This window comes from Dipteris shenzhenensis, chromosome 1 (assembly GCF_047967505.1).
Source record: "Dipteris shenzhenensis isolate YYH24624 ecotype China chromosome 1, Dip_SZ_1.0, whole genome shotgun sequence".
NCBI classification, from domain to species: Eukaryota; Viridiplantae; Streptophyta; class Polypodiopsida; order Gleicheniales; family Dipteridaceae; genus Dipteris; species Dipteris shenzhenensis.
This window is the reverse complement of record NC_141596.1, coordinates 47,652,039-47,669,183: the sequence shown is the minus strand read 5'-3', so window position 1 is coordinate 47,669,183 and position 17,145 is coordinate 47,652,039. Positions and strand designations below refer to the sequence as shown.

At 48.1% G+C, this 17,145-nt stretch overlaps 1 protein-coding gene across 1 annotated transcript in view; it reads right to left on the bottom strand.

Moving 5' to 3' along the window:
- LOC147905951 (alpha-mannosidase-like) overlaps positions 1-17,145 on the bottom strand; it is a 263,387-nt gene that overhangs the window by 180,190 nt on the left and 66,052 nt on the right. Inside the window, exons 13-14 of the mRNA XM_087375828.1 lie at positions 10,575-10,640; positions 10,366-10,422 (exon numbers count right to left, since the gene is read on the bottom strand). Coding sequence (XP_087231954.1) covers positions 10,366-10,422; positions 10,575-10,640 — 123 coding nt within the window. The remainder of the gene's footprint in view (positions 1-10,365; positions 10,423-10,574; positions 10,641-17,145) is intronic.

Genomic DNA, 17,145 nt, shown 5'->3' with positions numbered 1-17,145 from the left:
TGAAGATTTGATTTAGATCCTCCTCTTTCCCACATACTGGTGAGTGTTTCCTGTGAAGAACATATATTATTCTTTTGTAATCTTCATTCTGTTTTTCCACAAGGGAAACATTTAAAAGCGGTGGACCTGATGAAGCAGCTATGTAAGATGTGAACATATCATTTAGATGAAGGGGTGGGCAATCCGCAAACTTGCGCAAACTCCCTCCCTCAAATACCTCCTCTAATGCTGAAGTGGTTGATGGAGATCTCCTGGGGAGGGGCTCCCACTCCGGTCTCTGCTCCTGTCTCTGCCCTATGGTGGTTGTGGTGGGGAGGCCGAAATGTGAAGTACGCCTTGAGAAGACAGCCCCTTAGAAAGCCCGTGGGAGCCAGGGCCTAGAGTAAGATTCAGGTCCAACACATGGTCAGAGGTCACCTGAACTGTGGTGATGACTGCATCGGTGAAAGTGGTGGTGAGGTAAGATGAAACAGCTACAGTCCTTCGCAAAAATACACTTTTCGAGGAAGTCACTGATACAACACCCTTCGTCACTGGTACAACAGGGGGTGTACCTGGTGCAACTGGACCCACTGAAACTCTGGAGGTCCCTGGAGAAGCCTGGATAAGTGTGACTGATGGAGATGCAAGTCCGAGCACGGGCATGGACACTGGCGAAGTGATTGATGGAGATACGAGACATGTCACTGATGCGGAACTTGTAACAGAATGTACTGAAGAAGCTCCAGGGCAGACTGCATTAAGTTGTGCTTGCCGAGGCGCCCTCCTTGTCGAAAGAGGAGAGGAGGCAGGAACTGGGGAAGTGAGAGTGAAAGTGACAGTGGAAGAGATGGAAGAGGCGGTGACATGAGGGGAGAGGGATGACGAAGGGAGGCGACCTATGACAATGGAAGGAGAGTTGGCCTTCCACTGGTGAAGTAAGAAGGTGAGGTGGGGCCCATAGGTACAGGTATATGTTCCCCGACGCTTGCGGACCGTGTTACGAAAGGCAGAGTAAAAGAGTGAGGAGAAATCGTAGGGAGTGACGGAGAGAATCGAGTCTAGGGAAGAATGCATCACCTTGGTGATGAAGAAGTGTCCCGGAGCAACGTAGAAGTGAGTGAACAAATACCTCGCTAAAAGCGCCTCTTTGTTGTTTCCCTCAAGAACCTTCTTGCATCCATGTCCCCGGCGATGAGGTTTACACGTCAACAAGAAGGACAGGAATGTGAAAGAGTCGGTGTGAGGTGGCAAAAAGGGGAGTGTGGGAAGACGGAGATATGTGGATAGGAGACTAGGAGTGAACATATAACGGGAATTCAAGAATCCAAATGTGTCTGTTGCAAAGCCATAAGACTGAATAAACGCAGTACACATTTGGACGTCCACCGAGGGAAGTGTGACAGCATCAAACTCCGTGAGATACATGCGGGCTATCTCACCAGGTGACAAGATGCTAGACAGCTTGAGTGTGGGATCAAGGAAAGGTTTGAAAACCATCCGAATGATCGAGGAAGATGAAGCAGGGGGTGGAAGATCGCAAGCTGTACTTTGTGGGGCCAAATCACCGCCACCGGTACTGTGCCCACTCTGCCCACTAGATGCCTTGGATGGTGTCTTGATAGTACCTGCGGGGGGCAGATAGTCAAAGCCTCCATGATCTGAATCAGAGGAACTCGAAAAAGGGGATAGCTCCTCATATGATATGATAGTGATCTTGTTGGAGGGAGATGAATCTGCAGCTGCTCGAGGGCGTTTAGAAGTGCTTTGTGGTGTAGGACCGGCACCCTGGTCATCTGCGGTGCGTTTGCCAGGTGATGCCATGGAGGGTGATCCTGATCCGATTCTGCAGGCTGTTCGAGCCGTATGAAAGTCAATGAAGAGTATCTCGAGGTAATTTGGGTTTGTACTTGTGCAAAGGGGCACGGGCAGGCATGAACGATGCTCCCTATGGAGAGGCAAAGAGTGAGGAGGTGGTGTCGATGTCGAGGTCTGGAGAGGCAAGGACTGAAGAGGGGGTGTTGATGTCGAGGCCCACAAGATAAGAGGTCTGGTGAGGCAAGGACTGAAGAGGGGGTGCTGATGTCGAGGCCAACAAGATAGGAGCCTATGGCCGAAGGGCCTATTGAGACCCAGGAGAGGAGTGTGAAGATTGCCTGGAGAGAGGAGAAAGAATTAGTAGCCAAGAGGGGAGTGGTAGGAGAGGGAGAGGGACGGGGGGTTGCATTGATCTGAGGGAGGAGTGGGAGGGGGGGGGGGGGGGGGGGGGGGGGTTGTTGTTGCGTTGAAGCAGAGGCAAGAGTGGGAGGGGGGCGGGGGGGGGGGGGGGGGGCGGGAGCAGAATGCGTTGAGGGAGAGGCAAGAGTGGGAGGGGAAGGTGCGTTGTAGGAGAGGCACGAGTGGGAGGGGGGGGGTGTTGCAGGAGAGGCAGGAGTGGGAGGGGGGGGTGCATTGCAGGAGAGGGAGGAGTGGGAGGGGGGGGTGCGTTGCAAGAGAGGCAGGAGTGGGAGGGGGGGTGCGGTGCAGGAGAGGGAGGAGTGGGAGGGGGGGGTGCGTTGAAGGAGAGGTGGGAGGGGGGGTGCATTGCACGAGAGGGAGGAGTCGGAGGGGGGGTTGTGTTGAAGGAGAGGGAGGAGTGGGAGGGGGGGCTGCTGCGATGAGGGAGGAGGGAGAGGGGGCTGCAGTAGAGGGTAGCTTGTAAGGGAGAGGGGATGGTGAGGAAAGGGCCCAGCCAAGGGGGTGGCTGTTGTAAGGAAGGCGCAAGAGGGAGTGAAGAAAGGGCACAGCCAAGGGGAGGCTGCTGAAAGGAAGGGCACAGGAGGGAGTGATGAAAGGGTGCAGCCAAGGGGGAGGCTGCTGGAAGGAAGGGCGCAAGAGGAGTGGTGCTTGTACGAGACAAGGAGGGGTGCCAGCAGTAGGAGCAATAAGATCAAGGTGGTGAGGAGGAGGAGGTGACAGGCAGAGGTGGCGGAAAGGTGAAAAAAAGAGGAGGGGAAGTAGATGATGGAGGTAGGAGATAGTAGAGGAGGGGTAGCTGCAATAAGTGGAGAGATATCCACAAAGGGAATTTGCCACAGCTAAAGGTAGGGATAGTAGGAAGCAAGGAGAGAAACTGCTAAATTGAGTGCTAATTTTAGCAAAGAGAGGCTAAATTTAGAAGGGGATGCTAAATATAGCAAGAAGATGCTAAACTTAGGGGAAGATATGCCAAACTTGGATGGAGCGCTAGGGATAGGGCTAAATATAGCAAGGTGACATGGGGTGGAAAGGGACGAGTTTTATAAGAGACGTGGAGATGGACAGAGGGTGGAAAGAGAAGCGTTTTGTGAGAGAGAGGTGGGGGGTGGACAGAGAGTGGAAAGAGAAGAGTTTTGTAATAGAGAGGTGGGGGGGTTGGCCATAGTTTGGAAAGAGAAGGGTTTTGGTAAGAGAGAGGTGGGGGTGGACATAGGGTGGAAAGAGAAGGGTTTTGTAAGAGAGAGGTGGAGGGTTGGACATAGAGTGGAAAGGGAAGGGTTTTGTAAGAGAGAGGTAGAGATGGATAGAGGGTGGAAAGAGGAGTTTGTAAGAGAGAGGTAGGGGGTGACAAAGGGTGGAAAGAGAAGTGGTTTGTAAGAGAGAGGTGGGGGGTTAGACACAGGGTGGAAAGAGAAGGATTTTGTAAGAGAGAGATGGGGGGTTAGACATAGGGTGGAAAGAGAAGGGTTTGTAAGAGAGAGGTGGGGGGTTAACATAGGATGGAGAGAGAAGGTGTTTGTAAGAGAGAGGTAGGGGGTTGGACAGAGGGTGAAAAGGGAAGGTTTTTGTAAGAGAGAGGTAGAGGTGGACAGAGGGTTGAAAGAGAAGGAGTTTGTAAGAGAGAGGTAGGGGGTGGACAGATGATTGAAAGAGAAGGGGTTTGTAAGAGAGAGGTGGGGGATTGGACATAGGGTGGAAAGAGAAGGGTTTTGTAAGAGAGAGGTAGAGGTGGACAGAGGGTGAAAAGAGAAGGAGTTTGTAAGTGAGAGGTAGGGGGTGGACAGAGGGTGGAAAGGGAAGGAGAAAGTGACACGTGATGAAAAGGGGAGGCCGCAATTAGAGAGAGAAAGTGACACGGGATGAAAAGAGGAGGCCTCACTTAGAGAGAGAATGTGACATTGAGTGAAAGGGAGATCGCACTTAGAGAGAGAAAGTGGCAAGGGATGAAAAGAGGAGGTCGCACTTATAGAGAGAAAGTGGCACGGGGTGAAAAAGGGAGGCCTCACTTAGAGAGAGAAAGTGGCACGGGGTGAAAAGGGGAGGTCGCACTTAGAGAGAGAAAGTCGCATGGAGTGAAAAATGGAGGCCTCACTTAGAGAGAGAAAGTGGCATGGGGTGAAAAGAGGACCCATGTAAAGAGAGAAAGTGGCACCAGGTGCAGAGAGGACCCATGTAGAGAGAGAAAGTGGCACCATGTGGAGAGAGGAGGACCCATGTACAAAGAGAAAGTGACACCATGTGGAGAGAGGAGGATCCTTGTAGAGAGAGAAAGTGGCACTCAGAAGGAGAAGATGTCACTAGGAAAGGAGAAGGCAAGAGTGTAAATACAAGGACTAGGAGGGTGTTTCCTCATTGATCATGGTACCTCTTGATGCGTGACCCATTCACTGGTGCTGGTAGGAGTCTGCCTTCCAAAGTGGCCAAGTAGACTCCGCCACTTGGGATAAGCTTGGCAATGAAAAATAGGCATGTCCAACCACTTACAAACTTTTATTTTTTTGCAAAACAAGACTTCTATTAAGTATTAAAGAAAACCGTTAGAGCAAGCTCCATACGCGATACACCAGGCAATGCATGAAAAGCTCAAGAGCCAAAAAGAAAGAATTGGGGCTGATGCTACCATCTCAATATGGTAGAAACCTCCGAGAAATGCAGAGAACCCCTCCAAACTCGAAGAAATACAGCCTTCTAGAAGAGGCTGCCCATGAAGGGCCCTGCATGCTAGCCCATATGGCTATCAAAGTGTGAACCGTGTCAGTCCAAATACCCGTGAACACCTGTGATGGGTGTATCTGGGTGCCATCCAAGCCCTCTGTACACCTGGCTCTCCAAATGTGCCAGGAGGAAATGCTAGCCAAAATCTCCCAAGAGGTGTCCAATGAAGCATGAAAAATGCTGAGTATCCGAGCAACCCCTTTCCAAACAATCCTCGCCTGAGTGCAGTCCCAAAGGGCCCTGCATGCTAGCCCATATGGCTATCAAAGTGTGAACCGTGTCAGTCCAAATGATGGGTGTATCTGGGTGCCATCCAAGCCCTCTGTACACCTGGCTCTCCAAATGTGCCAGGAGGAAATGCTAGCCAAAATCTCCCAAGAGGTGTCCAATGAAGCATGAAAAATGCTGAGTATCCGAGCAACCCCTTTCCAAACAATCCTCGCCTGAGTGCAGTCCCAAAGGCAATGTCGCATTGACTCCTCTGCAGAATGACAGCGAGGGCAAGTGGGATCAGCCCCAAATCGTGATCTCCACAGGTTCACTGCAATCCCTCTATGAATAGAAAGCCAAAAGAAAAGAGTGATCTTTCTATTTCTGAGGGATTTCTCCTGGCATTACCAACCGTGAAACGAAAGAAGGGAATCCCCCTCTCTCGGTGCCCATGATCTATCCACTCCCACTCTCCTGGGTCCCCCTGCAAGCACTTGATAGGTGCACCTGCATATAACCACAACCTCCAAGATCCTAGGGCCAAGAGCAGAGGGTCGGGGTCTAAGTACCACTACAAGCCCGCTCCATGGTCTACACTGCAAGCCCGCTCACATGTAGGGAGAATAATGGTCTCCCAAGCCACCCTCGCTGCAACATCCCTTACATAGGTGGTTGGTACGGTGCATAGTAAGGCTGAGGATAGAGATAAGGGGCACCAATTGAATTGGGCATAGGAGCTTGGAGAAAAGGGAGAGTCGGAAGCAATGGAGGTGGCATGACAGGAGCAGGAGGTGGCTCAGATGCTCGTGCAAGAGGGGAAGCAGGAGGTACTGGTGCTAGGCTAGAAGTTATGGGTACCGTTCTATTGACTACAGCAATTAGAGGTTCCCCCGAGATATACTCTAGAAGAAGCTTCCTTACTCCTTTGAGGTACTTACACTCAGAGGCATCATCACCATGGATCTCACAAAATGTACAAAATGAGGTAGAAGTAGGTACCTTACGCTTGGGAGGGGCACTCCCTGTAACCATGGTTAGAACCCTTGCATTTTGTGCTTCGAATCTAGGCCTCAAAGGACGACTGACCATCCACCTTTATTCTATCTTTCAAGCCTTCTTTGATTTCTTCTAGCTCCTTCTTGAGTTGCTGCCATGCAGATGATCCCTCCTGTCTTGGGAGTTGGGTAGTCGTAGTCGTTGATGGGGCAAAACTTAGTTGTGACCGTTCCATCTTGACAGCTACTTTTAGGAAGTCTTGAAGTGAGGCATGTTCAGGGAGTTTATCAACCAGCCTTATAGCAATGGTAGGGGGTAATGCTTTCAAAAACCATCCCTCATGACAGCATCATTAGGTGGCACAGACATCATTGCCCCCAAGACCCTCATCCTTGTGTACATCTCAGAGATGCTTTCTCCAGGCTTCATGGTGTCAGTGGATAACTCTTGGACAATCATGTGTTCGAATTTTTCCAACTTGAAAGTGCGTAAGAATTCCTCCATTAGTTCTATCCACATCTCGAAGTGGTCAGGGGGAAATTGACTGTACCATACATCCGCGGCATCCTCCAATGGCGAGGGGAAGATGTGAAGGAACGCATGCTCATTCTCCACATCTTTAGCTTTACATGCTGTGAGGAATTTCCTCACCTGAGCTTCTACATCCTCATGGAGGTGGCCTTTGAACTTTTGAGTCTTCACGTGGACCTTGTTGAGTAGCTCGAGAAGTCTAGCTCTGTCTGTAGGACTGAGAATGGCCATCCCCACCCGAGAGGCTGAACCAAATGCAAGAATTGGAGGGAGTCCTGATGGGGCCGAATGAGTGTGAGTGCCCCAGAGGAGGAGACCACACCGACAACACCTCCTGTGGAGTATCCTGTGGAGGACCACAATGGGGAAGTCACTACTGATGTAGCCATAGAGGAAGTGTACAAGAGGAAGTGTACACAGATGGTAGTGCATACGCAGAGGCTCTCGGTGTTGTAGAGCGAAAGGGTGAGAACATAGAAGATGTGGGGGTTAAAGAGGATGGGAGAGCATCTGGGAAAGAGAGACGGAGTTGAAGTCATGGATGAGTAGGCAGTAGGAAAGGAAGGAGGTGGTGGAAAAGGCAGCACCGGTGTGGATGGAAAGGGAGATGAAACCATCATGGCAGGTAAAGGCATGGCCGGAGCAAAAGTACCCCCGAGTGGGATAGACGTGGAAGAAAGATTAGCTAGGAGCCTGGAGCTATGCATAACAGATGAGGTAGCAGCTTGTCCAGCAGAGGTCGAGGCGAGAGCAGATGAGTCCCCTCAGCAGCCCTCATCCTTCGTACCCTCTTCTTTCACCTGTTCTCCGCTTTGTACTTCTTCTTCTCCAGAGTCCGGATCTGACCACTAGGGTTCCTGTTGATCCAAGTCAATGAGAGTGTCGATGAAGTTACTTGCTCTAGCTATTGCTCCAATGGGCTCACTTTGTGCTCGAGTTGAGGACTTCGCAAACTTACGTCGCACGTAATGCCTCTTGTACCGAGTTTGGTCTGCCGGAAGTCTTTTCTCCACTCTCCTCAAGTACCTCCTAGTTCTCTCACTAGCTCCTTCAAATGTTTCATAACTACTCGGCATAAGACCTCTCTCTAGGACCCTAGATCACCACTTCACTTGTGCTACTCAACACCAACAGTGTCCCACCGTGATCACCATAAACTGTTTGAGGGGAGGGGTTCCTATCCTTCTAGAGGTGTTACCGGAGGCCAAAGGCCGTTGGCATGAGAAGCATGAGTGTTGCAATGCTCTACTGCAATGGATCGAGCAGAGTGCACCGGTGGTGTGCGAGGGTCGTATGTTGTACTGTAGTGAACAACGACGTACAAGTGCACTATGCTAAATGACAATCACATGAGAACTCCACAACATAAGCAGAATAAGAAAATCTCATCATACACTAGTGAACAATCCCCATATTGGGAAGAGACAAGAAAAATGAGAAAGTGACCAAGATGGCCAAAGTACATATCATTGGACCAACGTCTACAGGTCACAAGTCGCAAGTCACAAGAACACATAGGTCTATCCCATAGTAGACAAAGGGTACACACACGTCTCTCCACACTCTCTCCTTGGCAAGCTCATAGCTCCAGCCTCTATCTCTCCTCACACTCTCCTTTCTCCCGCTCCAGTACCGAACTCCAAATGCTCAATGCTGAATGTCCCCTCCCCTCTCCACCTTCACCTTCATCCTCATCCCCCGCCTTGAAGGGTCCCTTTCTTCGTTGAGAATCTCCCCCTTTCTTCCCATTGGTCATCCTCTTATCTCCTTAGCTGTTGAGGATAGCCGTTGGACCACTGGATCTCTCGATGGGTACAACGACTTCCTGACTTCCTAACTCGCTAGCCTCTTCTGCTCAGGATGGTGTAAATTCTCCATGTGCAAGTGAGTTGGATCACCGCACCACTGAACCACTGTGTAACTGTAAATACTCTTGACTGCTCCATGTGCTAAGCTCACTCTCCATGTGCGCAGCTCTCAATGAGATCACCTTGGGCATGATACTTCTAGTTGACCTGTGGTTGACATGTGTCAACCTGTGGTTGACATGTGTCGACGCATGGTTGCCTCGGATAATACGCCTAGATGAACCCGTGTGGTCAACTCCTCGTGTCATGTGGCTGACATGTGTTGACACATGGTCAACATGTGGTCAACACCTGTCGTCATGTGGTCAACGCCTGTCGTCATGTGGTCAGGGATGTTTCTATTGTAACCCACCCGTGCAGAGAGGTGCCATGTGTCCATGTCACGGGCACCTACATATATGCAGGCCATTGGGAATGTGAAAGAAGTCCGACCACATTGATGTCCTAACTTATGCTACACCTGCAGTGTGTGAGCCATGAGATGCCCCCATGCACTTCATTCATTTTTGTATTTCTCCCATTACATACCAGCCTATAGGAGGCTCACTCTCAACATCCCTTTCAAATCTCTCACCCAAATAGCCCTTTGTACCGTATTCCAATTTTCCAAGTTTGATACACAGCGAAAACTTAACCTCAGGTTTTTAAGAAGATCCATTTCCTTTAAGGGAGCAATCCCTCAACATGCATGGAAGTTGTACAATACACATTTCTACAATGTTATCGCTCAACTAGATTTACTCCCAAACTACAAAGGTTTATTCCTTGGATAGCTGTAACCCCATTTGAGCCCTAGGTGGGTTGCACTAAGTCCATAAGGACTATTCACATAGGGACTTAGGATCCCTCTATAGAACTCTATGGTCCTATCCTAACCATCTACCCATGTATACCTCATATGAACATATATCCAATCATATATACATTGGTGATACCAGCCCAATGACCCATATACTTTAGCACTCGTCATTGGGTGGTCTCTAGGTCACAAAGAGATAGGTAGGACTTAAAATTTTTAAACTTCTCATGAGTCAAGTATTTTGTGTACAAATCTTCTATTTGGTCCTCAAATAAGCAATCAACTGACAAAATAGCCCCTTCCTCCACCTGATCTCGTATGAAATGGTAGCGAGTATCAATGTGCTTTGACGTATCATGAACTTTTCTATTCGTTTCCAATGCTGCAGCCTCACAAAATAGCCACACATAACATAACAGATATTTTAGCAGACACTTGCTTGACTTGATTATTGGACTGAAAATAGTAGTATTTATATGCTTAAACTGTCCCCGATGTGCATAAGCTCCCTAGTCAACTGGCTCACTCACTCCGTTTCATAAGCTCTATAACAGAGGTAAGCAAGTAACCTTCCACCAACCCCCCCATGGCATGCAAAAGTCATGTACTTGCACAAGACAACAGGTTTGCAATTTCCAATAAATAAGCTCTATAACAGAGGTAACCCTATAAACTTCCACCAACTGTATAACAGAGTTAAGCCTGTGACCTTCCACCAACTCAAGCATGGCATGTAATGTGATGCACTTGCATAGCATGCAAATTTCCACTCCACTCCTATTTCTTGTTTCTTTCATGTGAGGAAATTACAATTTCATTTCTGTAAATCCAACTTACTAAAAGCTGCTATACCTCTGATGACTGTCTGTAACACTATTTATTTATAAGAATGCAATAAACATCCAAAGCACACAACTTATTGGATTTCCATCCATGCAAGTAAGGACAAAACAGCCCATTCCTTCAGATTGATTACTACAACTACTTCAAAATGAGAAAAAGGGTTTAGGTAAAGAGAGACTTGCTGACCGGAATGCGGATGTATTCTGTGCGATTCCATCCGAGGGAATTGTATGCAAGCACCACCTGATATAAAATCACTATACACATTGTTGGAATCAAGACTACTAAAATATGCATAGTCAATTCAATAACATGATCATAGAGCTTCAATAGGTATGAGTCTGTGGGGACAGTGCTATAATGAAAACAATAAACTGGGCCAAAAACTATCTCACCAGGCTCTGATTTGTTTCTTTGTTAGCTTCTGAGGGTTGGCAATAGCTCACATTCAGTAGAGGACACTGTAGTCCCCCCAACACAAGCACACCAGAAAAGTAGTGAATTTTAAATTAAAACAAGAAGGAAAAAACTAGCATATAGAAATAGAACAACTGACATTAGCAATGTAAGGTGCACAAAGCTTTTGTGGATCCCCTTGCAAATGTACTTTCTTATATGGAATCAAGTGCTAAGGAAGAGCTAATGCTTCTCTATCAGATATTTCAATGTCTACACATAGGATGACGAGGTTTCAACAGGTAATTGTGTTAAGGATAAAGATCTCTGTAAAGGGAGTAGTAGATTCATTGCTTATGCTTATGCATAAAGACCTATGTGAGTAAATAAACACCATCTCATGAAATCCAAAAACAAAGGCATAGATAGCACATAGTGCTATTACAAAGAAATAAATCAACATAACACTATCAACATAGATCAAATAACAGAGGGGTTTGCTCGGTTCTCTCCTATTTGTTTTCACTTAATTCAAACACCTCGCCAGGTTAACCCTTCTTAAGGCTTCATGTATGTCCTTAATTTAATTTGTAATGTGAATTAACCTATGGTCGCTATGTCCATTTGTGTGCCTGATTTTTTCCAGCGATGCTGCACTCGGAGCCGTCGATCGTGGACTTCATCGCAACCTTCACCACACGTTCAAAAGGACAACTAGGTAGACAGCCATATGTGCTTGCCCACCACCCGAGTTTGTGTACCATAAGGTGGCCTTTCCCTATTTATTGTTCTCTCTCCCATACAAGGAGAGATACCACTCTTCCAATGGCACCATGGTACTGATGCCAAGGAATAGCCTCCCTGTCTTCCACTTAATGCTCCTCTAACCACAGTATCTGCTCCCGCTCCCGTCCGTACCTGCTCCTACTCTCGCTCCAGTTCGTACCTGTACATGCTCCCGTCCCGCTCACGTCCGTACCTGCTCCCGTCCGTACCCGCACCCGCTCCCGTCCGTACCTACTCCTGCTCCCACTCCCGTCCGTACCCGTACACCCGTACCTCTTGCTCCCGTTCCGCTTCTGCTCCCTGCTCCACTAGCTGGTTGTAGCAAGCTCTTGAATTAGGAACCCCTAGCTAGGCTGAACCCCCAGCCCAACTAGGGGTTTAGCTCAGCCAAGGGGTAACAAGAGATATGGCGAGCAAAGCATGGCCCAACCTACCTTCCTCCTCTTCAAAAACCCCTTCAACTCCAGCAACCTCCAATAACAAAGCCAGATACTCCACAGTGGCAGCCAGGACGCCTTCCCCATATGCACATATATATGAATGAGGTGGTCTTTTTGACCGACCAACTCTTGGATATCATGAGCAAATTTACTTCCTACAGGATCAAGTGAGAGAGCTGAGGATGCAGCTAACAGATGCCATAGCTAGAATTCAAGTCTTGAAAGGACCTGGTAAGAAGGAAGTCATTGACGAGGTTATAAAGTCATGCAATGCTTCCCCCCCTACCCCCCAACTAGTCTCTGCAGTCAAGAATCTAGTTCATACTGAAATGCAGACAGCCAAGCAAGAAGTGACTATGGAGTTTGATGCAAAGGTCAACAAAGCTGATATTCAGGAATAGATTAAAGAACATGCAGCTAGAAAGGATAATGCTTTCAAAATCAGAATTGGGGGGCTTCCAGATGGATGGTATAAAGAAGATGAATCTTTTAGTGATACCTTAGCACATGTCCAAACAGCCATGCCTACTGTTGACTGGACAGCAGATGCCGATGACAATCCTGACAACCCAGATGATGACGGTGAAGCTTGAGTAGTTCATATCGGTCAACGTAATGGCCATGCTATCATTACGTTCAACTCACGAGACATACGTATAAAAGTTCTCCGACAATCTCACAAGCTGAAAGGGACAAAGATATGGATAGCCGAGGAACTCACCACGGCTCAACTGAAGGATAAGGCAAAGGAATTAGCAAAGGTTCGGGCTGCCAGGAAGGATGGTAAATGGGCAGTCTACCCATTAGACAGTTTAAATCAAAACCAAAAGACTCTCAATCTTAAACTGATGTAAGGCCAACTATATATGTGTGTGTATGTTTTATCTAGGCTACAATATAGGTACTCTCTAAATAAATGGAGCTGCTTTTGCACTCCTTGGGAGCTGCCCTGCGCCCTCCCTAAGCTGATGTACTAGATGGCTTTCATGTTGTCCCATAGACCTCTTGGTCTCCCGTGGACGTTAATCGACTTTCGTTCTTTCTTTCTTTTCTTTCATGTCCCAATCCTCTCCCCTCCCCCTTTGTTTAATCATGCACTTGCCCTCCCCCCCCTTCACCCCTCCCCACTCACACATACCAATATTGACAGGAATTTTGAGTTTGAATTGACTAAGGAGACACAAATGTTAGGATGTTAGAGCTAAGACATAGAGGTTTACAGTCAGAAATGCCCGGAGATTTCAGCTCAGCAATAGAGGTTGGAGGCCCTCCAAAGCGCCACATTGGGATAGTTTTCAGATTTTCGTAGTTGTGCGGAAAAACTTTTGGCCTAGGCTCTCGAAATCCCTCAAGAATAGTAAGATCACTCTTTTCTTTTGGTTTTCTATTCATGGAGGGATTGCAATGAACCTATGGAGATCCAAGTTCGGGGCTGACCCTACTTGTCCTCGTTGTCATATGGCAGTTGAGTCAGTACAGCATTGCCTTTGGGAGTGCATACAAGCGAGGACGATCTGGAAAGATGTTGCTAGGATTTTCAGTATCTTTCATACAATAACTTTCTTTATGACCTAGGGTTCAGTGGCTTGGTTATCTCTTACTGGCCCACAAGTGTTCTTCGAGGTACATGATCCAGATCCAGATTTCATTGCACGGCAACACTCAGTGGAGTCGTGTTCCCTTCACTCCTTTCAAAGTTGCTCATGCCTCAGTAGACACGTCTTGGGAGATTTTAGCTAGCATTGCAGCTTGGCATATTTGGAGAGCCAGATGTACAGAGGCGATGGAGAGTATCCAAGTTCTCACCCTTCCCAGACTATGGCCAGTATTTTGGACCGACACGGTACACACTCTGATGGCCATTTGGGCGAGCATGCAGGAATCCTCTAGAGCAGCCACAGCCAAGAGAGTTACTTTTGTCAGAGTTTGGAGAGGATCTCCCTTCTTCTCTGAGTCTCCTTCAGGGTTGAGATGGCATATCAGCCTCCGCCTTGGATCTTCATTGACTCATTTTGAGCTGTTTTTTTTCCTCAGGCATTGCATGATGTACTCCAGCATTTGAGCTTGCTCTCGGGGTTTTCTTTCATACTTAATGAAGTAATTTTCTTGAAAAAAAAAAAAAAGACATAGACGTTTGCTATTGCAACTGAGATAGAGGTAATGTACGATGATGCTCTCAAGGTAGAGATAGAGGTAGTGACTAGCACATGGAAATCTCAAGATTCCTTGCTGCCCCCTCTCGGCCTCTCCCCTTCCAATTGCTGCCCCCTCTCTCAGCCTCTCCACCTCCCTCAGCCTCCCCACCTCCCTCTCTAAGTTTATCTCCATGTAGGATTACAGAATTCTCCATAAACCCAGATGAAGATCGGGCACTAGTACCAATCCCCCCCTGCTTCTGTTACCCACTCCCTCCCTGTCCCTATCCGCCTCCCCTTCCTGCATCTCCTCCCCCCTCCCTGTCCCTATCCGCCTCCCCGACCTGCTTTTTCGCCCCCCCCTCCCCCCCTACCTTCATTTCTGCCCCCTACCCCTCCCCCCCACGGGCTGCCCCTCTCACCCCTATACCTCCCCGCGACCTCTGTTCTAGACCTCCTCCTCTAGCTCAGCCCTGTCTCTTCTCTGCCCCCTCTCCCCCTCATCCTCAGCCACCCTCCCCTTCAGCTTTCCTTCTGAAAAAAAAGGTCTTCCTTCCCCCCGCAGCAAGAATTGTCGGACGGAGCTTCACCATGTTTGAGTCGGCTTCTTCACCTCGATTGACAAATAGATTCCCATTCAGTCAATCCTCATCCGCTTCCACCGGCCGCAAAGACAATTATTTTTTCAAAAGACAAGTTGCAGCAGCTTAGAAAGGATGTAGATCTTGAAAGCTCTACTTCACTCTTTGCTCGCATCCATGGGTCCCACCCTTCCAGATTGTGAGCCGGGGTTGGATGCTTGCAGCCTTACTAAGGATCATAGTCCCTTCAAAGCTCAATGGATTTTACTTTTTATTGGTGGGCATAAGGTTGGTCTTTTAAACCTGTATGCACCCAATTCTAGAGGGGATCGTGTCCTTTTGTGGAAAGAATTGCTCTCTTGGTCACATATTGCAGATGCTTGGATTATAGAAAGCAATTTCAAGATGGTTGAAATGCCCTCAAACAAAAGGGGTCGTAGAGAAGGTGGAATTCACTCCCTAGAGAGAGCAATGTGGGATGCCTTCCTTTTCCAGTACAGTGGCAGGGATGCTTGGCACGATGATGCTTTTCACACTCAGCCACATTCTCTCATGTTTTCTTGGTCGAACAGGAGGTTGCAGATGCCTATACATGCACGGATTGACAGATTTTATGTGAATGATTGGGCACTTGACAAAGGTGGTACTGTTCGCATTGCAGTTGGGGTGTCCACTTCGGATCATTTTCCAGTGGTTTTGATGGTCTCAGATCCCCATGTGAGGCACCGCTCTGCTAGTGTTAGGATTCCATATTCTTTTTATATAAAGGAGGGCCTTACAGAGACGGTGTTGAGGACCTGGGTATCTCATTTGCAGGATGGGCAGCTTTCTTCTTCAAACTTAGCTGCAACCCTCTCTGATATTAGTGATTTTTATCTTTCAGTTGCTCGTATCAGGAGGGGTGACATCCTCAGGCGTGAGATAGGTATTCGCCAGCAGTTGGCTGCCTTGCAAAGGGAGGAGCAGAACAGGCCTATAGATACTTGGATTCAAGAGCACCTTGCTGCAGCAAGGACTTAGCAACAGTCACTCATAGATCAAAGAGCAGAGCATGTCTTTCATGCTAGAGAATCATTTTGGACTCAGATGGGAGACAGAATCAACAAGCAGTTCTTCTCTACTCTTGGCCCTAGACATAGTAGGGAGAGCATCTCATAACTTGTTGACTCAGACGGAGTTCTTCAAACACATCGAGATGCCGTCTTGCAGGTTGCCACCGATTTCTATGCCTTCCTTCTTACAGTAGATCCTGACACTTAGGCCATAGATGATGCTAGAGTGGTTATTTGGCGGCACTTACCGGGGTTGGTGACAGGGGATATGATTGTTTCACTTGATGCACCCTTCACCAACGTAGAGTTCAAGACTGCCCTCTCTGCCCTTTACAAGGCCAAGTGTCCTGGTTCAAATGGACTTACCCCCTTATTTTTTATTACATTGTGGGATCAGATTGGGAATCACATTACCTCAGCCCTGCAAGGTGTATGGGACTCGGGTGAGATGCCAGACTCACTTACGAAGGGCTTCATTTATTTGATTCCAAAAAGGGGTTACAGGAATTCAGTGTCTCAGTGGAGACCGATTACCTAGCTGGGTACCTTGTATAAAATCTTAGCTAAAGCTATGAGCCTTCGTCTGTAGCCCTTTCTACCAGATCTTATTCATGATACGCAGACAGGTTCTGTGCATGGCAGGAGCATCTTTGATAACATCTTCTCATTTTGGGAGGCCTCGGATTGGGCCATGCATAATGGCCACAGGCTGGCCATTCTACTCTTGGATGTTGAGAAAGCTTATGATAGGGTAGATTGGGGCTTTTTGGAGGCCACACTTACTCGTTTTGGCTTCTCAGATACATGGATCAGAGGGGTGTTAGCCCTCTACACATCAGCCCACAACCAGGTTCTTATTGGTGGAGTCAGAGGGGACAAATTTTAAATTACCAGATCAGTCCGTTAGGGCTGCCCCTTAGCCCCCTTTTTATTCCGACAGGTGCACACATAAATTGAAACAAATCCAATTGTTTTTCGATCAATGATGAGGACACTCCAGTCTGGGGGATTGACATAGGGTTCACTTGGATTCAAATGGGAGTTTCCGTCAGGTATCTGGGATGCCGGGTTGGGGTGGGCATCTCTCCGGCACAGTAGTTTGCTCCCGTGTTGGAGAGTATCAAGAGGAAACTCATCTTTTGGAGTTCACCCAGACTTGACCTTGCATCCAAAGTCGTAGTTGTGAACCAGGTCTTATTGGCCACCACCTGGTTTGTCTGCTCATGTTGGTGCAGATCTACAGGTTGTATTGGTCAGCTAATGAGACCTATCAGGAACTTCCTATGGAGTGGCTTAGATGGCAACTCAAATGTTGTAGCCACGGTAGCTTAGGAGACCCTCATTCTCCCCACAGGAGAAGGAGGTCTCAATATTATTAATCCGAACTTGCAGTGCATGGCCTTACTCTGCAAGTTTGTAGTACGTGGATTGATGCCTGGACAGGAGCCTTGGAAGGATTTTATCTCACGCAGCATTCAATCTTGTGCCCCTTCTCATGGGGGAGATTGGTTAGACAGGAGCAAATGGATCTTTACTTCAGCCCATCTCAAATCTCCCCCTTCCTCTCTCATGGCTG